Source organism: Panicum hallii, chromosome 2, assembly GCF_002211085.1.
Source record: "Panicum hallii strain FIL2 chromosome 2, PHallii_v3.1, whole genome shotgun sequence".
Taxonomy (NCBI): Eukaryota; Viridiplantae; Streptophyta; class Magnoliopsida; order Poales; family Poaceae; genus Panicum; species Panicum hallii.
This window is the reverse complement of record NC_038043.1, coordinates 42,967,748-42,994,698: the sequence shown is the minus strand read 5'-3', so window position 1 is coordinate 42,994,698 and position 26,951 is coordinate 42,967,748. Positions and strand designations below refer to the sequence as shown.

The following is a 26,951-nucleotide window of genomic DNA, read 5'->3' as shown; positions in this document are numbered from 1 at the left end:
CTGGAGGGGACAACGAACGGACTCCATGCTCAGGCTCAGAGCTGCCGGTGATCAGCCCGCTGTGCGCTCTTCTGTTGACGCCCTTATGGTCCGCATGCAGGCGCTGTGCGTTTAGCTAGCCTCGGTTCGATCCAGCTCGATTCAACAAAAACACAGCTCTGATGTGCTAGTTAGTTATACGTCATGTTCTTGTTTTATATTCCTTTCGTATCAAAATATTTATATTTCCTCCATATCAAAATATTTATTATTATTAATTTTTTTTATAACTTTGATATTCATCTTATTCAAAAATTTATTACAAGCATACAAAAAGTTAAGTTTTTTGAATAAGATGAATGGTTAAAGTTATAAAAAAATTAATGACGATAAATATTTTTATACGGAGAGAGAGCAGTAGGAAAGGAAGATCTTTCCCCACTTCTCATACAGGGGTGTCGATGTGCTCGCACGCGGGACCATGTGAGCGGCAATATAATGCGGAACAGGAGGAGGATTGAGGGAGGCAGGCAGGCCGCGGCTGGGCGATACCACATTATTACTCGTCCATCGCGGCAGCATCTTCTTTCCGGTGTGTGTGTGCGCCTCTCTGGTCCCGTCGTCGAGGCTACCCGATCACCCACCCCTTCAATCATCCGAGACCGCCCACCCCCCACCACATGATGATTACTACGACACTACTACTCGCTCCTGGCTACATAGTAAGAACCAGAGCATGGGCCGCGCGCGAGCGTGTTTAGGCTGTACAGTGTGCGCGTGTCTTCTTCTGTTTGTCAACAGTGTTTTGACAACACCAGAGATTAGCCGATTGGTTTAACACTAGCTATGCAATGAATCTTGCCGTAAAACCAGTATCAGTGGAAGTTTTATAAGAGTTTTATGAGCATTAAATATCAGCAAATTTATTGATATGATATGATCATTTATACGATACGAGGAGGGAGAGTTTCATGAGATGAAGGAAGAATTTCATCCCCATGACATTTGTCCAGCTCGGTTACCAAGTTCTCAGTTTTGGTAGTTATACAATAAAACTATACACTAAGACTGGCCTTAGAGCAAGTGTTATAGCAGGCTAGTAGGCTCAATAATGATGTGGAGGAGAGAGGAGAGGAAAGAGAGAAGAAGTGGACCGTAAGCTTGCAACCGGCTTTAACATAAAATTAAGGAACTTTGTGAGATAGTTTGTGAGATAGATAAGTAGGTTGTATATTAATGGTGAAGAGCTAAATATTTTTACGATAGTTATGAGTGGGCTAAGAGATTGGCTGCAAAGATATTTACGTGTGGCAGCCAGTTGTATGGTTAACCTTGCTTAACGACGGAGTTCTGCGTCGTGGAGAGATAGCTGGACAAAACATCATGCTCTAAAGCCACATCGCATCAAGTTATAAAAAAAAAAGTAACCCTATTTTTCCCCTTTTAACAAACCGAGACACTGTCCAAGCGACCAGCAGGATCATGACTAAAATGGAGTGAGGAATGTGAATGAGCATGGACCGACTCATTTCCCAAATCAAACACCTCTCAAGTCGTCTCCACGGCAAAACTGGAAACCCTATGATACACTCAAGTTGTCCGTTTGGATTACAATTGTTTCCAAAACCCCTCAAGGCTAGAAAGGTGTGCAAAGTTATGATTCTTCAACTTGGTGCAAGGTGCCACGAATGATTAGACCTGATGCAAAGTGACCGTATGACTCCCAAAGCATCATGTTCTGTGAAATCTGCCCTTAACCCTTGTTAGGGTAAGCTGCAGCTGCCGTCATGATAGCGGTATGAGGCTTCAACTAACCTTAAAATGCCCAACGCCGCACATGAAGAAAGCTGATGAAGCAGGTGACCGTTTTCAGGTCGGCAAAGACGAAATGATGAATGAGCCAGCATTAAAATACGAAAACTTCTACGACCTCTTTCTGGTTCTTCTAAAACTCCCCACTACCCTATCACACACCCCAACACGAGAACATGTGCACACATCTAAAAGAGCAACGCTGACCGCTAGATGTATGACTAGACTACTTAACCTATTCCCATTTACAAAAGCGAAAGAAGAACAATCGAAGCGATTAACAAAAGGGAAAAAAAAGCAATTCGGAGAACAACATCTCAAAGCCAGCTCCTGTCCGTCGCCTGAATTCGAATCGATCCATCCGAGCACGTGGTCACCATCAGCAGGCACGAGAAAAGGTGCGACGAGCAAGCGAGCAGCCGATAAACAAAGTGCTTAGGCTAGCCCATCTTCTAATCACTCCGCTCTGCAGGCGCTGCAAAGATTCCCGGTCTCCGACGCATGCAGTGGAATGCAGTGCGGAGGGCAGCAAAGTCTCCTCCTCATCACTCTCCTGGCCTCTTCTTCCCTGCTGCAAGAAAAAAAAAACAGGTTCAGAGAGAATTTTTTACTGTCTGGCCCATCATCAGAGCAGTAGTACAGTTCAGCAGGAGGTAGAATAATCGAGGCATAAACTATGCCATGGGTTCGAGAGCTGGCTTGCAGGAAAAAGGAACAGGGATACTGACAGTGGATTAGTCGTAACTTGTCTTACAAGCTCCAAAGCGAGGGTAATGATGTCCTGTCTCCAGCTTTTGGGTAGGGACGACAACAATGGCTTGGCCTAAACTGTTGGGGATCGAGCTTTGCTTTGCCACAAAGCAACAAAGCTGCTGTTAATGGCCATGGCAACCCCCAAGGTCGAGGTGAAGCGAGGCGCTGACCGATGCTGCCGAGGAGGAGATGATGAAGAATAGAGAGAGCTTCTTGACCTTCTTGCAAGCCGGTTTCCAAGGTGGGAAATGGCTGATGTTGCAGTTCAGGACGGTTCCAAAGCTAAACTCCCCTTGTGGTTGTTGTACTTGCTGGTAGTGGTAGAGTGGTCAAGAATTAAACAAACTGAGGAAATGTGTTTGGAAAGTTTGTGGAAACGTGTTTGCAAGGGACAAATGGAAATTTCCGTCGCTGATTAGACCGCTTGTTTACTAGTAGCCTTTTGTGAGATAATGAGACAACGGTTCAGTCAGTGACTGTAATGGCAGACAAAATGCTAGATCAGTGTTGATATGGTAGTTGAGCGATCAACTGAAGATGCAACGACATGCTCGAATGCGGTCATTGCTCAAAGTTACTAGCGTTGTGCAGCTGTTAAGGGACGGCATCATCAGGGCAATGGCTAGTTTTTTACCTGTGTTTTTAGTTCCGGTGGGGGCTTGGCATGATCTCCTAGAACGGCAGGCTCTTGGAGGTTGAGGACGCCGTGAGGGCCTTGAGGCTCTCGGCCGACGCCGGCGCGAGGTCCTGCGGCAGCCGCGCGCGGCGCACGATTCGGCGCATATTGCTCTGTAGGCTCTGCTGCACCAGCTGCCTCACGGCGCGCTTCTCCGCGCTCATGCACGCGTCCGCGGGCTCCCCGTCCACCGCCTCCTCCCCGCGGCACCCGCGCTCCTGCGGCGCCGACACCGTCGCCACGACGCCCGAGGCGTCGTCGGCCACCTGCTTGCCCTTGTCGGCGCGGAGGATCTCCAGGATCCTGGACGCGCGCTTCTGCGCCAGCGCCGTGCCCACGAGCGTGAGCTCCAGGAGCGCGGACGTGGCGCCGGCCTCGGCCATGGCCGCGCGGTCGCCGTAGCTCCGGTGCGCCAGGACCATCAGCACGTAGGCCGCCTTCTCCTGGCACCCGGGCTCGTCGGCCCAGTTGAGCACGTCGACGAGGGACGGCACCGCGTCGGGGGCGCGGCTCACCGCGCGGCGGCCCTCGGGGCAGGCCGCCACGATGTTGCAGAGCGCGGCGAGCGCGCGATCCGTGATGGGCGCGTCCCCGATGGACGCCACTAGCGCCGGCGCGAGCCCGGCCGCCAGCAGGTGCGGCGCGTTGGCGGGCGCGATGGAGAGGTTCAGGAGCGCGCGCAGCGCGTCGTGGCGCGCCTGCTCGGTGGAGCACGCGCCCTGGAACGCGCGCACGAGGAACGGCGCGGCGCCGGACGCGCCGATGACGGGCTTGTTGGCGTCGAGCGCGCTGAGGCAGAGGAAGTTGGCGACGACGGCCTCCGTGAGCGCGGCGGACGCGCCGGCCTCCGCAATGCGGAGCACCTTGTGCACGGCGCCGGCCTGCACGATCGCCGCCTTGTTCCTGAAAATCATAGCGAGCAACTCAACGAATCAGAAACCAACCAAACACCCAGATGGCCAGATCTGACCACGAAGCAGAGGAACAGAGTAGCACGAGAAGGAAAACGCGAGAGGCTCACGTGTCATTGCCGATCCCCAAGTTGAGCAGCGCGTAGAGCGCGGCGGCCGTGACTTCCTCCCCGCCGTCGCCGCCCTCGTCCAGCATCGCGACGAGCGGCGGGATGGCGCCGAGCATCGCGAGCATCTCCCTCGCGGCGGCGTCGTCCTTGGCCTTCCTCCGCACGGCCGCCGCCGCCTCGACGCGGGACATGCACGCCTCGCCCCCGGCGGCCTGGAGCGCCCCCACGACGCCCTTGAGCTCCTCGAGCGCCTCCACCTTCCTGGCCGCCGCGTCGGCCTCGTCGTCTTCGCCGCCGCACTCGGAGGGCTCCTCCGCCCTGAGCAGCTCCGCGAGCCTGTCCGAGCGCGGGCGCGGCCTCGGCATCCGCTGCGGCGACCGGTACGGCGTCCGCCCGCGGCAGGAGCCGCCCCCATCCCTGCCGCCGCCTCCGCCGCACGTGAGGACCTCCAGCACCTTCCTACGCAGCGCGGCGGCCGAGAAGATCGGCCAGAGCCGGAACCCGCCGGCGTCGGCGTGCGCGCACCTCGCCACCATCGATCGCGTCACGTTCCTGCCGCGGCGCGAGCGAGCTCCGTCCGCAAGTCACATTGGCCGGCCGGCTGGTCGGAGGCGGGCGGGCGAGACACCTGGCTGCGCTCGGCCGCTCGCGACTGGCGTCCGGAGGAAGCCGTGGCGCGGCGGGGTGAGCTGGGGGTTTATACGCGTGGAGGGGTGACCGAAGGGGCCGTGTGGTCAGCGGGGTGGGGTGATTTTTTCTTTAGAGGAATAGAATAAAGGCTAATAAATGGTGTGAGATTTGAGCCGAGGACCTCGAGCTATTGTTAATGGCGTGCTTTACTGGATTGGCTTGTTTGTGGTTGTGGGCATACGGCGGCACAGTGTGCTACCAGTGAGGCAGGCCTAATTACAGTTGGATCTTCCAGGGGAAGGAAGACGATGAGGAGCCTGATAAAGAATTGTTGGCAGCGCTGTCAACTTGGCTGCAACCAGGTCGGCGAGTGACCCTTAGTTAAGTAAGACCTTGCACGCGACGCTCCAACTTGAACTTGATGGTTTGGCCGGTCGCTGGTTTGGCAGGGCAGCTTGCACCCCATGTGTCCACGCATCGCACTGTCAAATTAGCGAAGGCTAGTTTCCCCGACGATCTAATCCACCGCCGATGCCCCGTCCCTGCACGTCGCAGCCGAAATCACGGGCATCCAAAGGGGGGCTCGTCAGTCGTCATGCTTGCTGCGTGTTCCTGATTTCCTCGTACCAACTGGCCCGCCGCGAGACGCGCTCTTGAGCTTTAGCCCGAACATCCCGGCGCGGCACGGCATGGCGAGCGCGGGAGGCATGCGCCGTGTGTTGACGACCGCTCACGGAAGAGATGGACCTCACGAAGTCACGAGCCGCGCATACGCTCGTGCCGGGCGCCGGCCGTCCATGGTTCGCCAGCCCCAGCCTGATCTCCATTGATGGAGAGCGCAGAAGCTCGCGGTAAGTAATAAGGAGGCATGGCGGCCACGGCTCACGGTTTCGACTTTCAAGCGTACACAGTGTCACTTTTGACTGCAGGCTCATGGAGCACAAGCACTACGAGTCTACGACCACTGCAGCATTATTCATCTGCTGTGACCATGAGGTAGCAGGGATTTTTTTTTCAAAAATAAGTAGCAGGGATTATAAATAGGTCAGCGCAAGGAGCAGGCGAGCGGCACAACCATGGGAAGCAGCAGCATGCCGATCTGGCGCTATGAACGGCATGCGCTCGCCACCGACGCAAGTCACCTCCGGTCAATGCGCGCGCATCAAAACCAGCTGCATCCAGGAACGGCATCGGCAACGCAGCCGCATCGGATTGTGGAACAGCTCGAGCGGTGGCACTGGCAGTCGTACTGCCGTCCAGGTCGCCAGGAGGACCTGTGTCTGCAGTTCTGCACTGGCCGGTACCGGCTCATCCAGCGCCGATCGTGTCGTACGGCTGATCAGCTTTTTCACTCCGGGCGGCAGCAGGCAGCGCCCAGTAGCCAGCCAGCCATCCGGAGTACGAGATCGCGCAGCTGGTTGCGGGGGCGATCGTCGAGTGAGACGACGGCCGTACGGCCCCGCGTCCGCCACCGCCACCGACGCTCGCAGCATTTAAGGCGGCAGCGGTCGCCGGTCGGTGGCGACGAGCCGAGCGGCACGAGGCTGGCGCGACGTGAGCGATACCATCTCCCGCGTGCGGCGACGAGGCCAGCCAGAAAGATACCGGCGCACAGGACTCCTGCGTCGCGTAGGGCTTGTCAGGATGAGGATTCCTGTCCCAAATCCTTGGAGATCCGGACGATAGAACGCATGAGCATGGGCGCATGGCTGCTGCACCCCTGCCTTCCACGGCGACGTCCACCGGTTCGCCGTCGCCGTCGCCGTCAGGCCGGGCACCGCGGCCGGGAGAGCACAGCAGGCGCGGGCGCGGGGTGAACCGTGAACGTGGCGGCGGTCGTCCACACTTCACAGGAGCCGGAGGCCGCCGGAGCGGGGGCGGGTATTGAATTGGTCGGCGTACGTGATGGGTGGCGGCTTTAAATTGGCTGGTGGGTGCACAGGAGCGGAGCGGAGCGGCGCAGCGACGCCACGGGGCCGTGCGATCGAGACCACCCGGAAGGAGCCGCACGAGAGCGACGCGTACGGCCTGTCGGGGGCAGGGATGAAAACGGTGTCAAAGGATCGATCAGACCATCAGAGAAACGTGATAGATCTCTCAGGATCCCCTAACCGTCAATTAGCTCGGTAATTAACTAACTAAACAACAATGTTTGACTGATCTAGATAGAAATCGAGAGAGAGAGAGAATGACGTACCCCCAGTGGACGAACCGGCTTCGCTGGTGTTGGCCATGGGGTTGAGGAAGTCGTGCCGGAGTCGTGGACGAGGATGAGCGAGCGGAGGCGATGCCGTGCAGCGGCGGCGGCACTTGGTGCAGTGGCGGCGACGTGGATGCAGAGGCGGCGGCGGTGCTCGGCGTAGAGGCGACGGTGGCACTTCCCGTCGCTTCAGCACCTCCCCTTGGATCGGGTCGCTAGGATTTTAGGTGGGGATTAGGCACGGCGACGAACTTCGTGTGTCGTGCCCCGGCCCCCACCTCTCTATTTATTTTGGCGCTGCGCGACGGGGGCCCACCCGCCATTGGGTTGGCGGAGCGTCCCCGATCAGGGCGCGTAACAGACTCCGGATCGGTCGTTAGACCGATCCGGAGTTTGAGATCAAACTAACATTCTCCCCTTTGATCTCAACTTACTCACTCACTTCTTACGTCCGATTTCATTCAGATCAGTGCATCGAGCATGCCTCGTCTCAACAGTTATTACCGCTGGATTAACAGCCACAACACACTTTTCTGTTTGAAATAGAACCGTACTTTTGGGCCCTTACTGTCCAGGAATCATAGGCTTTCCCGTAAACCCATGCCGGCTAAGTGTTCTCTGAACACATTGGGTGGTAAGCCTTTTGTGAGCGGATCCGCTAACATTTTCTTTGTGCTCAAATACTCAAGACTGATTGTATGATCCTGGATTTGCTCTTTAACAACATAAAACTTTATGTCGATGTGTTTGGCAGCTCCACTCGACTTGTTGTTATGAGCATAAAATACTGCAGGCTCATTGTCGCAGTACATCTTTAGTGGTTTTTCTATGCTGTCAACCACTCTTAGTCCGGGTATAAATTTCTTTAGCCATTTAACCTGCCTCGATGCCTCGTAACAAGCTATAAATTCTGCATACATCGTAGATGATGCAGTTACTGTCTGTTTGGAGCTTTTCCACGATATAGCTCCACCTGCGAGAGTAAACACATAGCCTGACGTGGATTTTCTATCATCCTTATCTCCCGCAAAGTCTGAGTCTGAATATCCCTCTATCACTAGAGATTCAGATCTCCTGTATGTTAGCATGAGGTCTTTCGTTCCTTGCACATAACGCAAGGCTTTCTTAACAATTTTCCAGTGTTCTATCCCTGAATTGCTTTGGAATCTGCCAAGTATCCCGGTGACAAAAGCTAAGTCAGGGCGCGTACATACTTGAGCATACTGTAGGCTTCCGACAGCTGAAACATATGGTACCGCTTTCATCTGATCGATTTCGTACTGATTTCTGAGACACTGAAATTTCCCATAACAATCGCCCTTGACTATAGGAGCAGGTGTTGGCTTACTCGCATGCATACCGTACTTCTTTAGTACCTTTTCTAGGTATGCTTTCTGCGATAATCCTAAAATCCCCTTGTTTCTGTCTCGGTGAATCTCAATTCCTAAAACGAATGAGGCTTCACCTAAATCTTTCATATCGAACTTTGAGCACAAAAATTTCTTTGTCTCTAATAGCAGATCAATATCGCTGCTAGCAAGCAGGATATCATCCACATATAAAATGAGGAAAACAAATTTTCCATTCTTAAATTTCGCATAAATGCAGTTGTCCTCCTCATTTTCTTTGAAACCAAATTTTCTTACGGTTTCATCGAATTTTAAATACCACTGTCTGGAGGCTTGCTTTAATCCATAAATGGATTTCTTTAGACGACATCCCATCTTTTCTTTTCCTTCCACGACAAAACCTTTCGGCTGTGCCATGTAAACGTTCTCATAAAGATCCCCGTTGAGGAACGCCGTCTTTACATCCATCTGATGTAATTCTAAATTATAATGTGCCACTAACGCCATTATAATCCTGAAGGAATCCTTGCATGAAACAGGCGAAAATGTTTCATTATAATCTATCCCTTCTCTTTGCGTGAAACCTTTCGCCACAAGTCGCGCTTTATATCTTTCTATATTCCCTTTGGAGTCACATTTTGTCTTGTAGACCCATTTGCAGCCTACTGTTTTGGCTCGTTTAGGAATTTCTTCTAGATCCCAAACATCGTGGGTACTCATCGATTTCATTTCGTCTTTCATGGCTTCCAACCACTCAGACGAATGAACGCTTCTCATGGCTTCTTCAAACGAAGTGGGGTTACCCTCCATCTGTATTTCCTCGCTATTATAGATTTGATAATCACTCGAAATAGCGGGCTTTCTTATTCTTTGAGATCTTCTCGGTGCCTCAGCTATCGGCACTTCTTCCACTTGGGGCTGCTGCTGCTCCCCTGATGCGCGGCTATCGGTTTTGTCGGATCCTGAAGGACAGGTTCCTGGTTCTGACTCGTCGCCGCAGCTGGAGAACTAGCAGCAGGTGCTGGCACCGTAGGTGACGCAGCAACTGGTGAAAAATTAGCAGCAGCAACAGGCAACACGAAAAATGGATCTTGGATCATCGGAGTAGGTACGAAAACCCGCTTCTCCTCAAGATCAATCTTCCGAGCTACCGTGCTCCCCCTCATCATCTGATCCTCCAAAAAGACAGCGTGTCTCGTTTCTACGAACTTTGTATATCCGTTAGGACAGTAGAAACGATAACCTTTCGACTTTTCTGGATAGCCAATAAAATGGCAACTTACTGTCTTAGGGTCTAACTTTCCGATATTTGGATTAAATACTTTCGCCTCAGCTGGACAGCCCCACACGTGTAAATAGTTCAGTGTAGGTTTTCTCCCTGTCCATAACTCGTACGGTGTTTTAGGCACCGACTTACTCGGTACGCGATTAAGAATATGAATAGCGGTTTTTAACGCCTCCATTCACAAATTAATCGGTAACGTAGAGTAGCTTAGCATACTTCTCACCATATCCATTAGGGTACGGTTACGTCTTTCAGCGACTCCATTTTGCTGAGGCTCGCCCGGTGTAGAGTACTGGGCTACTATTCCATTTTCCTGTAGAAACCTTGCAAAAGGTCCAGAAACTTGGCCATACGGGGTGTGACGACCGTAGTACTCACCTCCACGGTCAGATCTTACTATTTTTATTTTAAGATTTTGCTGATTCTCTACTTCAGCCTTAAAAATCTTAAATTTATCTAACGCTTCCGATCTTTCTTTGATTGGATAAATATATCCATAACGCGAATAGTCATCCGTAAACGTTATGAACGAATCATAACCATCCACGGACTTTATGGGAAATGGACCACAGATATCTGTGTGCACTATCTCCAAAACCCCTGAACTGCGTTTAGCTCCTTTCTTTATTTTCTTAACGTACTTTCCTTTAACGCAATCGATGCAATATTCTTCATTTGAAAAATCTAACGGATGGAGAATATTTTCTTTAATTAATCTCTCAATTCTCCCCCTCGAAATATGGCCTAAACGACAGTGCCATAATTTCGCTGAATTTTCGTTGTCGCATCGTTTGCGCTTATGACTTGCGTCGTTAGACGTGCGTTCAATACTTGTGGTATTGCTTACAGAATTTACAGTCTCATGCATAGGCAACATATAAAGTTTGTCTTGTCGGATGGCAAGACCAACACACTGACTTTCAAATAAAATCTCACATTGTTCTTTGCCAAAATGACACTTATAACCATCATCTGCCAAACATGATACTGAAATTAAATTCCTAGACAAAGAGGGTACATAAAGAACATTATGTAACTGGAGTTTAAAGCCGTTCTCTAATTCTAACGTGAGTTGACAAACTGCTTCAACGTCGGCTCTAACTCCATTGGCGACTTTCAGCCATCTATCCCCTCTTTGTAGCATCGCCTTTGTACTTATACCCTGCAAAGAATTAGCAACATGAACAGTTGCACCTGAGTCAATCCACCAAGTAGATTTAGAATAACTTACGTACAGGGTCTCATCGATAAATGTGATAACATCCTCACCTTTCTTAATTAAATGCCGTAGAAAATCTGGGCAATCTTTCTTGTAATGTCCCGTCTTGTGACACCACATGCATTGATCTTTTTCAATATATGGTTGATCTTTCTTTCCACTCTTGCCTGGGTGAGTCGAAGAAGAAGAAGAAGTGGAACCTCGTTTGAACTGAGGTTTCCCTTGTGGCCTCGTATATTTATCTGAAGAGTTATTTCTTTTATTATGCCTAACATAGTTGAGCGTGTCACTATGCGAGGCTTTGAGTCTTTCCTCTTCTTGCACACACATCGCAATGAGCTTCTCTAAGTCCCATGTGTCTGGGCTGATGTTGTAGTTAACAACAAAAGTCTCAAACTCTTTCGGCAGAGAAGCCAGAACTAAATGGACAACAAAAGCATGAGGAAGCTCCATGTCCATAAGTTTTAGCTTAGATGCCATATTGCTCATTTTCAGTATGTGCTCTCTCACACCACCGCCAGTGTACTTATCATTAACTAACCTCTGAATCAGAGTCTGAGCATAAGCTTTTGAAGAGCCAACAAATTGACTCTCCACTTTCTTTAAGTACTCAACTGCGGTGGGGCAATCTGGGATTGCTCCCCTGATACTGTCTATGATGGAACTTTTGATAACCATCAAACACTTTCTGTTGGAAGAGATCCATTTTGCTTTCTCAAGATCAAATTTCATTTGAACACTTGCATGTTCTCTCTGACGAGCCTGCCAAGCGGCAGTCGTCTCTTCCGGGTCCCTCACCAGTTCCGCAGGACAAACGGGAAACGGTGAGGTGATGGCGAAATCGATTTCTGACAATGCGAGAGCCACTTCTAGCTTCTGTGCCCACATCCCGTAGTTGGAACCATCCAACGGCGGTATAGCATTAATGAAGGTCATGGCATTAGATCCTGAAATTTAAATCAAGAAGGGTGAGAACTGCTTTTTATGAAATAATAATTGCATATCTCAATTTTAACGTTGGTCAATATTAAGATATTCAATTAACTAGCTGCATTAATTCTAAAACACCGTTGGGCAGAATTAGAGCAAATGCATGGAAAACTTACTTAAAAGATTATAATACTGCTATTATCAACGTTGGTCAGAAAATAACAATATTATAACTATAGAAAACTGAAAACTGACTTGAAAATTGTAATATTGCTATTATCAACGTTGGTCAGAAAATAACAATATTATAACTGAAGAAAAAAAATCTGAAAACTGACTCCTTTAATTATAATATCTCGTTGGGTCTAAAATAATTAAAGGATATAACTTAATTAAATTGGCAGCGGAAAAAAAAAATAAATAGTTCTAACTTTCAGAAACATTCTTACTTCTTTCTCTCTATAGAAATTATCACGTTGGTGAAATTAAAATAGAGATTAAATCATGCATTAAGTGATTAAAAAACGTTTCTGAGAAAATAACGAAAAGTCTTACTGTGCAACTGACCCAATACGCCAAAATTGGGCCCAAAACGGCCCATCGCGGCCCGGCCCAGCAAGGCCAACGCGCGCTCGCGGGCGCTTCCCCGCGCACCAGGCCGCAACCTGGGCCTGGGCCGGGAAAGCGGCTTCCCGCCTGGGCCGAAAGTGGCCCGCGCGCCCGTCCTCCCTCTGCAGCCGTCGGATCAAATCCGACGGCCGTCCGGCCGTCGCGGCCCGATCAAAACCGTCGCGCGGCTCCTCTCCCCTCAAACCCTAGCTCATTTCTGCCTCCTCCCTCGCCCGCGCCTCCCCGGCCACTCCCCTTTCCTCTTCCTCGCGACGGCGACCGAGGCGACGGCGCCGCCGCGGGCCTCCTCGCCGGCGAGCGCGCTCGCCTGTGTGTGAGCGCGCCGCCGTCGAGTGGGCCCTAGGTGGTCAGCTCGCCCGCGCGCTAGGCACGGTGAAGGACAGGAGCTCGAGAAGCTCGGGATGGTGCGGCTCGGGTTGAATCCCGGAGCTGCAGTGGAGGCGGCGGCTCTTGCCCGTGGAGTAGGAGCTCCCGGTGGCGAGGTAGGTACCCTCCTCCTTCTTTCTTGCTTGATTGGGGATAAGGCTAGGGTTAGGGTTAGCACGGGGTTAGGGTTTTTGGGCTCGGGGTGCAAGGGATCTTTCACCCGAGGGGTTTGGATCTTGCTTTTGTTGTTGTTCCCTTGCAATTTCTCTCGGATTAATTCAAATCCTCTCCTTCTAATTGCTTTTCTTACTGACCCGAGGCTAACTACGATTAGATAGGCTAAACTGATACCATTGATAGATCTCTCAGGATCCCCTAACCGTCAATTAGCTCGGTAATTAACTAACTAGACAACAATGTTTGACTGATCTAGATAGAAATCGAGAGAGAGAGAGAGAATGCCGTACCCCCAGTGGACGAACCGGCTTCGCTGGTGTTGGCCATGGGGTTGAGGAAGTCGTGCCGGAGTCGTGGAAGAGGATGAGCGAGCGGAGGCGATGCCGTGCAGCGGCGGCGGCACTTGGTGCAGTGGCGGCGACGTGGATGCAGAGGCGGCGGCGGTGCTCGGCGTAGAGGCGACGGTGGCACTTCCCGTCGCTTCAGCACCTCCCCTTGGATCGGGTCGCTAGGGTTTTAGGTGGGGATTAGGCACGGCGACGAACTTCGTGTGTCGTGCCCCGGCCCCCACCTCTCTATTTATTTTGGCGCTGCGCGACGGGGGCCCACCCGCCATTGGGTTGGCGGTGCGCCCCCGATCGGGGCGCGTAACAGACTCCGGATAGACCGATCCGGAGTTTGAGATCAAACTAACAAAACGGTCTAAGACTGACTTCAACGGGCCTCATGCAAATGCATTTGCAAAAGACACTGTGCGTACCGTATACAGTGAATGCATGCGGCATGCAAAAATGAGGAGCTCCAACGGGGGACATGCATCGGGCTCCGTCAGTTGACTCCCGCGTAAACAAAAAATCACCCTGGTCGATTGGCGGGAAGTGAGCCAAGTAAATATATAGAATGGCGGGAAACTTGGCCCGGCGCTCGGGCACTGTCCAGTATCCACTGCTCCACGCTTCGACCCGTGTGTACGAGTTGCAGCATCCCCGTCCCCTCTCCGGCCAGATGCGACAATGAAAGCGGGCTCCGGCGAACTTCTCGTGGTCCCAACAAGTCATTAGCTCCGGCGACGATACAACGTAGCGTGCAGGTTAGTCCCATGGACTCCCACCATCAGGTTATCCCGGCAATAGATTATTACTTTAAGCATAGGATCAAACAAATGTTTAATACTCAGGTTATCTCAGTGATGGCCTCGAGGTACATTCGTCTGTCGTGTTATGGAAGTAATGTTGATCCGAGGGATGATGACGATGAGATCTCTGCGGCCGTTGCTCTATCGCTGGTTCCACGAAAGCGCAAGTGGGGAGGCTCTGTTCCGGGCCACAGGGTATATAAACGTGATAGAGCTGGGGCAGACAAAATATTAATGGCTGATTACTTCGTTCCACGCCCTTTGTACAACGAGGATCACTTTAGGAGAAGGTAATTTCTAAATTTTTATTGGGTTTGTCATTAATTGTTTATTCTCACAATATGTCAGAATGTAGGTTTCGGATGAAGCAAGATTTGTTTCTTGAAGTTGTTAATCGTATTGCTGCTGCCAATCCGTACTTTCAAAAGAAACCTGATTGTGTTGGTGTGGAAGGTTTCACTCCTATCCACAAGTGCACGGTGGCCATCAAGATGCTAGCAAATGGAGGTCCAGCTGATTGTTTAGACGATCATTTGAAAATGGGTGAAAGCACTGTCCTAGAAACCGTGAAGAAGTTTGTTGAAACTGTCATTGAAGTGTTTGGAGATGAGTGGCTCTGACCTCCAACAGATGAGGAAGTGCAGCACATTCTTCAGGTGAATGCAGCTCGAGGATTTCCAGGGATGTTGGGTAGTATAGATTGTATGCATTGGGAGTGGGCTAATTGTCCAACATCTCATCATGGCATGTACAAGGGGCACAAAGGAAAACCAACTGTTATATTAGAAGCTGCGGCAACAGAAGATCTCCGAATCTGGCATGCTTTCTTCGGAATGCCTGGTTCGCATAATGATATCAACGTGCTGCAACGGTCACCTGTGTTTGATGATTTGGCTAACGGAAGAGCTCCTGAAGTGGAGTTCGATGTCAACGGCAACACTTACAGTTTAGGATACTATCTAGCAGATGGAATATATCCAGATTGGGCTACCTTGGTTAAGTCTTTTGGTGCTCCAGTAAACAACAAACACATGACCTTTTCAGAAAGACAGGAATCCTGCAGGAAAGATGTTGAGCGCGCCTTTGGTGTCCTCCAAGCAAGATGGAAGATAATTCGTTATGCTGCAAGGTTGTGGAGTCAACTTGATCTAAATGCTATCATGAAGGCTTGCATAATTTTGCACAACATGATTCTTGCTGATGAAAGAAACTCAAACTTGCCTCACATTGCCAATGAGGACTGGCCTGGACCAAGAGATCCACCAGTTAACAATGTAGCCGAGATGATGGATGCTTACACATACATTAAAAACAAAGATACTTGTTTCCAGCTTCGAGATGACCTTGTGGAGCACATCTGGCAGATGAAGGGAACGGCCGGATGGGATGACTGATCACATCTGGGAGCTTTAATTGAATGGCACCATCATTGTATTTTGTGACTGGTAGCCTGAATGACATTGCCCATGTATTTTGTGACTGACAGCTTGTATTTTGTAGATTCTAAGACTAGTATTTGGTGAACTGGTAGCAATAGATTCTAAGACTAGTAGCCTGAATGACCATGCTATTGTATTTTGTGATTGCTATTGTAATAGCCTCAATGTCAAAAATATTTCTATTATAGACCATACTTGAACAAACAGATTTTTTCGCAGCAGTTAGAAGAATCCATACAACACAACATAAAAGTTTCAGGGTACATGACATACAAATTAAACTAATGAATTCGAAATTAAGTAGTACATAAGTGCAGAGTAATGGAAAACACAATTGTTCAAGTAGGCAACATGTTGCCGTCAAGCATTATTGCTGCTGGAAGATTTAAATCCGCGACGTTCCATAATTTCTCGCTGCATGCCGATGTAATAATCCTTGAGATGTGGTGCGACTTTTTCCAGATCAACTGCCATGATGCCTGCTTCAGCTGTGAGCAGTTGAGCCTCGTTTTGCTTGGCCAACAGCTCGTGTTCCTGCTTCCGAAGCAACAAAATGCTCCTCTCTTGCTTGTTTTTTCAACTCTATGGCATCCTTCTGGAGTTTGACCACCTCTCTTTGTAGGTTCAACTTCTCATCTTTCCTGTTTAAAATCTGTTGTAGTTGTTCCTCTTCTTTGAGCTGGTTCTTCTCTCTGCTGTCATGTATGCGCTGCAGGACTTCAAATGCAGTGCTGGAAGATGATTCAGATTCCCTTCTATTTCTACGTTTGGCAGAATTTCGACCCTCTGGCCTATCATGCACATTGTTTTCAGATGGAAGTTGGCCCTCGCAACCTGGTCCATCGACATTGTCTTCATTGGTTTTCCCTCCACTGTTGTTGAGCTCCAGTAGCTTGTTGTTCCATTTTGCTTGGTCCCTCAAAATTTTCCAACAGTGAAGGAACTGGAATGGTTCCTCTTTTTCGTACATGTTGATTTCATCCTCAATCTAAAGATACGTTGAAGGTTCAAAATTTTAACAGGTCACAAAAATATAAAGAATTTGTTGGAAAATCATTTACATTTAGAAAAGGTTCACATACCCTGTCTGCTTCGTTCTTACCACTCTCATGCCTCCGATCAATAATAGACTTTATGCCACAGAATTTGTTAACACATTTTTGGATCAACAACCATCTGTTCTGTATAGCATTTTGACTTCTTGTGCTACCCTGTGGCTTGTTCGCATTGAAATACTCATGCATCCTTTTGTAGAAACCGCCTTGACTCTGTCCAGTACCTACCCATTCAAAAATGTTACATGTTAGGTTCAAAATCAATTAGGAAGGTTTATTAAATACACTAATAATTTTACCTATTATGGGATCCATACTGATGTTCAACCAGGCAGAGCATAAGACAACATCCTCTTCCTTGGAAAAATTAGTACCCCTTCGAGGAACTTCCTTTTCCTTGCCCTTTCTTTTGGTTGTTGGACGGCGAACTTCCTCTATGTCCTAATCATTGCCTCCAGCAGTTCCATAATACGCTTGTGTAGGGCATGGTAATGGTTGCGTTGGCATAACAAAATTGTACTGTGAAGAATTTTGCACCTCCTGACTGCCAGGATACTCATAATTCTATTGGGATGTAGCAAACTGACGTAGAAATTGATCAGAAACATAAAAGGGCTGTCTCTGAGAGCCTTGTCCGGCGAAATTATTGAGGTATTGACGGTCCATATTGTAAATTACATGTATGCATAAACATCAGTTGGAACACAATTAAAATTTTAAGTACTAAACAAGTATGATTGTAACTCAAGGATGCAAAAGCAGCAAGAGAAGCGCTCTGCCATGCTCGGTATTGCAGCAAAAGCGGCATCATTGACCAATCCCCGAATCAGCAAAAGAAAATAAAAAAAGGCAAATGAGGGAAAAAAAACATAGCGCATCTAGATCTAAAGCAATGGTGAGCTAAAATAAAAGTGAATCTACCGATGGATCTTGCTGTCCCCTAAATCCTATCGAAGCTGTACGATTGGGTACACCTAAAATATATCTGCAACCGATGGATCTTATTTTGCTCCACAATTGGAAATAGAAAGCGGTGTACCTTGGCTCTTCAGGATCCGGCAAAGCGGCAGCAGCTGTGCTGGTAGTTGATCTTGTCGCCGGCCGTCGGACAACCGCGTCGTATTGACTACTCTCCCCGAAGCGAACTAGATTCACTCTTTTCGCCAGGCCGGAGTCGTCTTCCGCTTCTTGACGGTTGGTGTGTGCAGAGATGCGTTGAGGAGAGAGATGATGTATTTTTACATTCCCTCTCTCCACAAGTGCAAAATATGTGTCAGATATGCATGCTCCTTTGGAGATTCGTTTTGCAATGCACAGTGTCCAGCGTCATGCATTTTATGATATTATATTGCTTCATATGCATTTGCATGTTGCCCATTGAAGTTAGTCTAAGATGTGTTTCTGAGTTCATAGTTTTCCTCGAAAATGAAATAGCATAGTACCACACAATGGCAAATGAACACGGCAAGTTATCGATATTTGACAAATCATGCTTCATACTCTCTCGACTCTCGACTAATTCGGTTTGAATGTTTGGTGAAGGAGTTCGATTACACGGCTTGTAATGGTGAACAATGGATATGTTCCAGTGATCTTAGCCATCAGCTCGTCTGCGTTACGAAGCTTTGCTGTACTGTAGCGCGTACGCACGCCACTTTGACTAGTAAAATCGGAGAATGATACTGTGCCAGGCAGAGTGTCTCTCTCCTCTGCTAATCCTTGAGGTCGAAGGCTTAAAGCAGAGGAGCGGCTCAGACCTGCTTCAAAGGAGCTGAGTCACCTAGCTCGTAACTATGCGAGTTTCTTTTTTATTTAGAAGATAGTCTCGTACACATATATCAACCTAATCCAGTAAACATCTCTAAGGTTGATACAGTACGTGGGAAGATAGCTACCGCACATCCACCGAGGAATGGGCAACTCCTGCTGCATACCGGACTTTTGAGGTACCACCGTACCAAACTACCAGTACACCAGCAGCATTGCAGCGTCCTGTCCCGAAGAAAAAGGATCGATGTTAGTCTGTGTGCAGTGGCGTCTCGCCCCGCGCGTTCAGCTTCAGCACGACCGTAACGGTGGATCGCGTTCAGCCCAGCGGCACCGCCACCGACACCGACACCGGCGAACGGTCGGCCCCCCAACAGTTAACAGCAGCAGCGCGAATGCTCTGCTCCGAGTCCTCCTCCTCTCCTCTCTCCATGTGCTGGGACCGAGCGCCTCGCCGACACGAGTGCGTATGGAGGAGACGGCGGCGATGCGATTGTTACTGAAAGTGTGTACCCGCGGTGGGACTTGGGAGCACCCGTCCTGAACCTTGATGAGGTCATGAGGATTTTTGGGATCCCAAATCATTGGGGAGCCGAGGGCGCGGCCGCGGCCACCAACCCGGCGCGTGACCCATATATGCCCGCGCCGTGGAGGGCGACGCCCAGCGGCGCGGGGACGGGCGGGCGTAATGGCAGACGCGCCTCCGCTTGCCGACCGGGAGGGTATTGAATGGGGGCGGCCTCGAATCCGAAACCAGGCTGGTGGAGCGCCACGCACAACGACGCCACCGCTCGGCCACGAACGAGGGTGAGGGCATGCACGCCATCCTCGCACTCCGTGGTCAGGAGTATATAGTCGGGCACAAATGCTCGATGGGGAAGGTCACTGGTGTCGACAGATGACAAGAAGATCCATGGGTCCGGCACTTTGGGCATGTGGGTATACGGGCAGGCTGTGAAACATATGGTATCATGTTCTGGATTAAAAATAAGTTCTCGTCTTATCGGATGGTTGGACACTAATTAGAAGTATTTAATATAGATTAATTATAAAAATAATTGCATAAATAGAGGCTAATTCGCGATACGAATCTATTAACCTAATTAATCCATCATTAGCATAACATTATCAAATTATAAATTAATTAGATTTAATAGATTCGTCTCGTAAATTAGTCTCAATTTATATAATTAGTTTTATAGTTAGATTATATTTAATCCTATAAATTGGCATAGACATCACATGTGACGCTGCCTAAGATAAGATAAGTCACTGGATTGAAACACCCCTCAAACGTGCTGACTGAGCAGGTGAAGTGAAGGCAGGTCAGGTCAGATCATATCGGCTGGGCGACAATAATCCCTAGGCAGCAGCATTCTAGGGCCCGTTTAGATTGCAAGTTTTTATAACTTTTGGAATTTTTTGATACTGTAGCACTTTCGTTTGTATTTGACAAATTTTATCTAATTATGGACTAACTAGGCTTAAAAGATTCGTCTCGTGATGTACAATTAAACTGTGCAATTAGTTATTTTTTTACATACATTTACTGCTCCATGCATGTGTCCCAAAATTGATGTGACGGAGAGAGAGTGTAAAAAGTTGGAACTTTGAAGGGATCTGAGGCCTAGAACCACAACTACTGTGGGACGGGGGGTGAAACACTGAAACCGAAAGCACACCAGGACCCCGGCATGTGCTGCCCTCTGGCCTCTGCTCCCCGCACCTACTGAAGATGTGGGACGGGGCGTGCGTGGAAGTAAGAACCGTCTCGCTGACCGGATCCATCCCGGGGCACAGGGGATGGACGCATTACGTGAAACAGTCACGAAACTACGGAGACAGCAAGGACGTGATCAGCACACACGGAATCAAAGTAACATGATCGGTGGGAGGCTGGTTTTGACTTGCAGGCAGGCCTCCGAAAACAAGGGGATCAGGCTTGGCGTGTACTATCCTCAGCAGGAAGAGGCCATGTCGCCTCTCATGTTGCTCAACTCCTCAGCTTGTTCCACCCAGCCATGGGAGCCCAGCACCTGTGGGCCGAGTTGCTGGCCCAGCAGCTCGTTGCGGCAGCAATCCAACTCCACTGGCAGGCGTCGATCCCGCAAATGGTCCAAGCGAAACATAATTTCAAATCAACCGGCTTCAGAAAGATGCTACCAGTTGTTTTACACATTCAGAAGATACAGCTGATCGGCACGAGTGATTCAAAGGAGATACTGTACCACATAGACATGCAAAAAAAAAAGTGCAGCAAAGGTTTCAGGATAACTGAACACAAAGGCAGGGTGCTAGAGATAGTAAATAACCTTATTCCTAGTCGCTGATACCAATTTCTATTGTTTTCCATCACTTACAGAGTTCAGAGCAACGAAACAGCCAGTACCAATGTCTCAGCGGGAAGCCTAAAAAGCCTTCAGAGTGGCGCAATTCACCAAAATCACAGGTCCCCATCATCAAAAAAATAATAATAAAACAATCACATGTCCCCGAATTGTAACATTCATCCTGGACAAGTTCAGATGCATATCTCGTCGGACGCCGTACAGGTAATGCTAGCTCAATTGACAGGATACATGGAATGTCTAGAAAAGTGAAGCTTTTAATTTCAATAGCATGCAACCTAAAACTAGTAAGGCATGCATCATGATAATGTTCTTTTCAGACGGTAAAAGCGACTTTACCCTGAAAATAGGTGGCACTTGCCAATAAATAAACAAAATCTACTGATAATGAAGAGCTCGTAGTCATGGAAATGACAAATCACCAACACCATCATAACGGAAGACCATAGAGAGAGCTATATACTCAAAGACATACTCATGAAACAGCTATATGATAATCATAATCAAACATGTCCTAACAGTTTGGGGGGTTTTCTTCTCTCTTCTTTTTTTTTTCTTTCGGTGATGTTTTAAACAGTGTTTCAGGATGTACTCAACCATATCTAGGGAAGTATAAAAAAAATATCACAACATGAGATCTAGTAAACAAGGCCCATAGACCATAGTAGCACTAGAACAGCACAGTGTAGACAAAGACGCTACAATACGAGTTCAAGAAAAGCAAACAGAATGGTGAACTGATCGCATTGAGCATAGCAAAACCAAACACAATGGGTGTCAAAACCTCGTTCAAAAAGGATGTTCATATTTAAGTTACTATAGAAGGATTTCCTTTGGCCAATTTCTAAGATCATACCAAAAGACCTACATAGAGTCACCATCTAGCCGGTACAGAACCAGTTTATAATTGATATGCACCACCTCCACAGGCAACGAATGACAATACACATATTTTTTAGATTCAGTTGGCCGTTAGTTGGTACCAGGAATTTTCACCTGATGCCAATAGCACTGTTTAGTTCATCTCACTGCTATTTGAATCTTGTGTTCTTTTGATTGGTGGAACTCCAAAAAGATGGACAACAACAGCCACTGGATGCAATGCAGGGCATTGGGTTAAATGATGTGGGATTATAAATTGCGTATAGATACAAATTCCATGTCTCCATCGAAAGTCAAGTGTAAACATGAAGTTCCATTAAAGAGTACATGTGAGTGTAAGCTCCATCCAAAAGTTGATGTAGATTTTGTGAACCAACAGATAATAAGTGACATTAAAACACTGAAATGTCTTCACCTTTAGGAAAGGGTATAGAAGTGATAATAGTGAGTCCATAACTCCATATACCAACCTTCAGTGTTGCTCCATGATCATGTCAACCTAGATTCCATAAGATTCATATAGACAAAGTAATTGTTTCTTTTGATTTGAAAATGTCACTGCAGCACTTGAATTGGTGCAAAGTATTACCACCAAGTTGCTCCAGTACATTCCATCAAATTCACAAAGTAAAATCAGATAACAGAAACTCTCACACCTAACCTAAATACGAGTTTTATGGGTAGTCACAATTGAAGAGAAGATTTTATCCTATTTGGTGGCAAGCAGAAGGAAATCACCAAACACACAAGCATCAAACAAAATTATCCAATATTCATAAATAATTAAATTTATTCAGTAATCCATGCTCCGTGAACACTGGTAATATCTAATATCAGTTCAAATGAAGTGAAATGATACATCAGAGGACTAATGCAGCAAAGTTTTTAAAAATTTATTAACAAGAGAACTGCCATCTAAATCCATAAGGCAAACATCAAGAGAAGATTTGATTCAGTCAGAAAAAGAAAACTAATTCTCCATGGATTATATGCAGTAAAGACTAAAGAGGTGGTAACTGCTAGATATAAAAAAGAAGGTTAACAAATTGGCAATACCAACAAAACTATGCAGATGTATACCATCCATACTTTGGCATACTGTTTAAGCAACAGCTTTCTAAGACAGTGCATAATCGAGCTCTGATTAAACAGTTTGGCAATGACCATGATGCACTCACACAGTTAAAATTATAAAATATAGACAAAATGCTGGCAGCAAATGATGAGATCTACTACAATGGACAACATGCCCCCATAATGAAATTCAAACTTTAAAGTACACAATTTACAGCAGCCAAGACAGTACTATATGGATTCAGGAAAAATAAAAAGGAACACAATAAATCGGTTACCTGGCTATTTGCAGGATTAAATATTAGATAATTCACATAATTCTTTTTCAAGATGTCCAAACTGAAACTTTCAGAGAATGGATTTTTTATGAACAATATAACGCATGCGACATCACCTTGTCACCTTATGTGAAATGTTTTTTTGCTCTTGGCACTGTGTAGTTATTCACTGCTATTTGGATATGAGCCTTTTTGGCCAGTGGAATCCTAAACTGATGTAGCGATGTGTATAGTTCAATTCATTAGTTGGTTCATGTCGCCCACTAAGCTCCCAAAATTATGCAAAACAACAGAGGTGTATAGTGCACAGTTTTTGTGGTGTGGGAACTAGGGACTGCAAAACTACAGTCATATTGCCTCCACAAAAAGAGAATGTAAATTGGCTGTTATAGAAGGGTATAGAAATCAGAATAGTGCCTATAAACACCCACGATTCAAGGGTAACTCAGAAACCATGTAACTCATGGGCTTTATATATCAAAGGACAAGTTAAAGTGTTCCTTTTGCTACTGCACAATGTTTGACACTGCAGATGATGACTTGGTATAATTAATTACCATAGCATTGTAGACTTCGATAATGTTTTGAGTCTTCAGTTGGTGAATTGGTGATTACTGTGGCATTATAAACCTCAAAGAGCAGTCAACAGCACATTCCATCAAACCACAAAGCTAAGTCATACAGTACAAACCACCTTAGCAGCCTAGCTGAAGGTAGTTTGATGCGGAAATCACAATTCAGTGAAAAGCCATACCTATCCAGGGCAAGCAAAAGGAAATCATCAGAGTCACCAAACAGATTTCTCCATTCCCATAAATAGTTCATCTTTTTATTTAACTATCCATTGCTCAGTGAGCAGAGGTGGTCTCCCCACCCTCAAAGCCAAGCCCATACAACACACCAGCATATTTCTCGGTTAACCCGTTGAAGTATGCCTCCTTGAGCTTCTTGAAGGAAAGCGCAGTCAGAAGCGAATCGGACCCTGCCTGGTGGCAGATTCCAACCCGGGCGACGTCGAGCAGCTCAGCAAGCTTGTTCAGCCCGCCATGGAGGCTATTGCAGAATCTCATGAGGTGTTTGATGTCGTAGATCACAGGGAAGTAAATCTTGATGAGATCGAAGAATCCCGAAATCGTGTCAGGCAGGTTTGTGCCGGTGAGCAGCTTGAGCAAGTAGCCGAAGTCGTAGCCGCTGTGAAACGTTACCCAACGCACATCGGAATTCATCACGACACCGGAGGACATAAGCAGCTCCGCGAAGCGGCGAGCATCGGCTCCATCCGCACCATGGCGGGCGAAGTCGATCCCACTGCGGCGGAGCAGATCGATGGAGTCCGCGGCGGCGACGTCGGTCCGTGGGTCGAACCCTCGGAAGTTGAACTGCCAGACGCAGGGTCGGCCGCCTGGGCCGAGCGCCGGCAGCCCTCCATGCTCGTCGGAGAAGGTGAGCCCGAGCTGAATAAGCTTAAGCATGTCGACGTTGGCCTTGAGGGTGGCGTAGTTGAACTCGGCGGGGGATTTGTAGGTGCCGAGCGGGCGGCACACCACGCCGGGGAACTCCGTGTCCATGGCGACGTAGGGGTAGTCGTCGACGATGTCGCGGATCACGGCGAACTCGGCCTCGAGGTTGTCCGCCCAGACCTCGCGGATCTCCACATCGTCGGGCTTCTCTGCAGCGGGCGTCGCCATCGGCTCGGGCGCATCCAAGATTCGAGCTTTATTCTCCTCTCCTCTTCAGTCGCCGGAGCTCTTTCGGCAACAACAGCTAGGGTTCGCGTGGTGGAGCGGGAGCGGGAGCGGGGGCGGGGGTGGGAGGGGGAGGACGGAGGAGGGGGACGTGGAGCCCACGGGTCAGCGGCGAGGGGTGGGGGCTCCCATGGGCGGGGCGGATGGGGGTGGGGATGGTGAGATCCGGCAAGGAGAGGAGAGTCCGATTGGGGAATTCGGGGGGAAGAAGAAGAGCGTAGACTCGAATGGGGAAAGTGGGTGCCGTGCGCCGCCGGCTCACGATTGGTGCCACGTGGCGGGGCCCGTTTTGCGGGACCCGCGGGCATGATTGCCCGGCCGGGGCCGCCGGGCGTGCCGACCTGCGGCTTGGCCGATCGGCCCTCCCCCATATATCTAGAGCTGTTTCTTTGCATAGTCAAACCGAACTTGTTGACACGTCATATTAAGAAGAATTTAACTTTTACTTTTTTCTAATTTTTGGAGGATAATCAGGACATTATCAGAGTAAAGACTTTTATTCATTTAGTTTCGACTTGAAAAACTATAATTATTAACTGCCAGAAAAAAGGAAACTTTACTCGCATGGTGCTTTATAAATTTTAATTATGGTGAACTTATATAAATTTCAATACCTAGATAAGAAAAGATTACCTCCTAACATAAGTGTTCATTGGTATACCTATGCTGGGTTTGATAGATTTGAACTAACATAGCATAACATAAATGCATACAATTTTAAACTAACATAACACAAATATATGTATATAGATAATTTATAAATTTAAAAAACATGAATGTATGAATGCTTTAGAAAATATAACACGATGCATTTAAAATTACTTAGAAATATTTAAATTCATAAATTCTAAAGGAGGAGAAATGCCTAGTAAAAAATTATCCTAACTCAAGCATCAAAAGTTTGTTCTTGTAGAAACAAGACGCTAAATAGGATTATTTTATTTTGAACACCTCAAATAAATTACTCAAACTCAAGGAACAAACTTTATTCAGGTGAAAAAATATTGTGCAAAAGAAACAAAACTTAAAACATCACTAACAAAGCATCCAAACTAGATGAAGAAAATTTGTTCAAGTAGAACAAAACGTTGTACAAGAAGAAACAAAATTCGAGTAGAATGAAATGTTGAAATGAGAAACAAAATTATGAACGTACAACAAATCATTCAAATTAAAGGAACACAATTTTTTTTCAAATGTAACAGAAAATTGTACAAGAGAAACAAAAATTTGTACAATAAAAATATTTATCTACACTAGGAAATTAAAATTTCATGCAAGCAACAAATCGCTATACATATGGAACAAATAATCCAAACTCAAAAAATAAAAAAATATTTAATTGAATGAAACTTATAAAAAAGAATAAAAATAAATATATATAAATCATTCATAAAGAATAAAGAAAGTCTCTTTAGGGACAATACAACAAAAATAATTCAAAACAATACTATGCACTAGAAAAACATGAATGAAGAGAAAACCCTCATAAGTGTGGAAAAATAAGAAGAAGATTAGCAAACTAAGCAATGTGGAAGAAGTATTAAAATCATCCATATGATTATTCGGCACATGATCTATCAAAAAGTGTATCACACGTCTCTGCATACCGGAAACAATGTACTGCACGTGTTATCCTCCTATGCTGCAAGTGGATTGATCAAAATCTTTAGTTGTGCTTTGCATATATGTCTGGATGTAATCAACTTGTGTTCTTATGGTTCATCTTAATGTTAGGTTTGTCTTATATATGTAATCAATGCTTCATGTTAGGATTCATATGATAGAAAACCTTAGCTAGTTTCGCTGCCGATCCATGCAGTGATAACTTGGACGGATGCAATAAAAGAAAAACTATGATTGTCCATCATTACAATATTTGATGTGTTTCAATGGCATCAAGTATATGTCCATAGCCGGTAGGCACTTGCTCTCTTGTTTTATACAAAGCTGGCTCCAGTTGAGGCCGTTGTGTCACGACATGAAAAATTTAATTTTGCTTCTCCATCGTCGGAGGGGGAGTGCGACTAGCGCATCGCGAGACTGAAGGGTTTTTACTCATCTACCAAATTGTCACTAGTTTCATTTGTGATGCATTAAGAACAGTCGTACCACACCATATTTGAGTAATCACATTGCTCCGGAGTTTCCTCAGATTAGTGAATTGAAATGGAACACTAAAGAAAGTAAGATGCATCATT

At 47.4% G+C, this 26,951-nt stretch overlaps 3 protein-coding genes across 4 annotated transcripts; 1 reads left to right on the top strand and 2 right to left on the bottom strand.

The window, feature by feature from the left end:
* Positions 1-1,507: 1,507 nt before the first annotated feature.
* Positions 1,508-4,794, bottom strand: LOC112882395 (U-box domain-containing protein 45-like). Of its 2 annotated transcripts, none has more exons than XM_025947448.1 (3): positions 4,242-4,794; positions 3,179-4,123; positions 1,508-2,362 (listed from the first exon to the last, which is right to left on the bottom strand). In XM_025947448.1, exons 1-2 carry the CDS (start codon positions 4,775-4,777, stop codon positions 3,217-3,219), a joined length of 1,443 nt encoding a protein of 480 aa, XP_025803233.1. In that variant the 5' UTR covers positions 4,778-4,794; the 3' UTR covers positions 1,508-2,362; positions 3,179-3,216. The 2 variants fall into 2 exon arrangements, with proteins under 2 accessions (XP_025803233.1, XP_025803234.1); XM_025947449.1 differs by having other exon boundaries at positions 1,508-2,359.
* Positions 4,795-14,995: 10,201 nt separating this feature from the next.
* LOC112881082 lies at positions 14,996-15,556 on the top strand. Its single transcript, XM_025945786.1, has one exon. The coding sequence runs from the start codon at positions 14,996-14,998 to the stop codon at positions 15,554-15,556; it is 561 nt and encodes a 186-aa protein (XP_025801571.1).
* An 8,223-nt stretch (positions 15,557-23,779) lies between these two features.
* LOC112882645 (probable CCR4-associated factor 1 homolog 7) lies at positions 23,780-24,829 on the bottom strand. The gene has a single exon (XM_025947740.1). The coding sequence runs from the start codon at positions 24,691-24,693 to the stop codon at positions 23,854-23,856; it is 840 nt and encodes a 279-aa protein (XP_025803525.1). The 5' UTR covers positions 24,694-24,829; the 3' UTR covers positions 23,780-23,853.
* Positions 24,830-26,951: the final 2,122 nt, after the last annotated feature.

What these genes read in the sequence shown, in the direction of transcription:
- LOC112882645 (XM_025947740.1), bottom strand. Translation starts at nt 24,693, where the DNA reads ATGGCGACGCCCGCTGCAGAGAAGCCCGACGATGTGGAGATCCGCGAG.
- LOC112881082 (XM_025945786.1), top strand. Translation starts at nt 14,996, where the DNA reads ATGCCTGGTTCGCATAATGATATCAACGTGCTGCAACGGTCACCTGTG.
- LOC112882395 (XM_025947448.1), bottom strand. Translation starts at nt 4,777, where the DNA reads ATGGTGGCGAGGTGCGCGCACGCCGACGCCGGCGGGTTCCGGCTCTGG. An exon ending in TTGGGGATCGGCAATGACAC is followed by an intron (nt 4,124 to 4,241) that starts GTGAGCCTCTCG and finishes TATGATTTTCAG; the next exon opens with GAACAAGGCGGCGATCGTGC.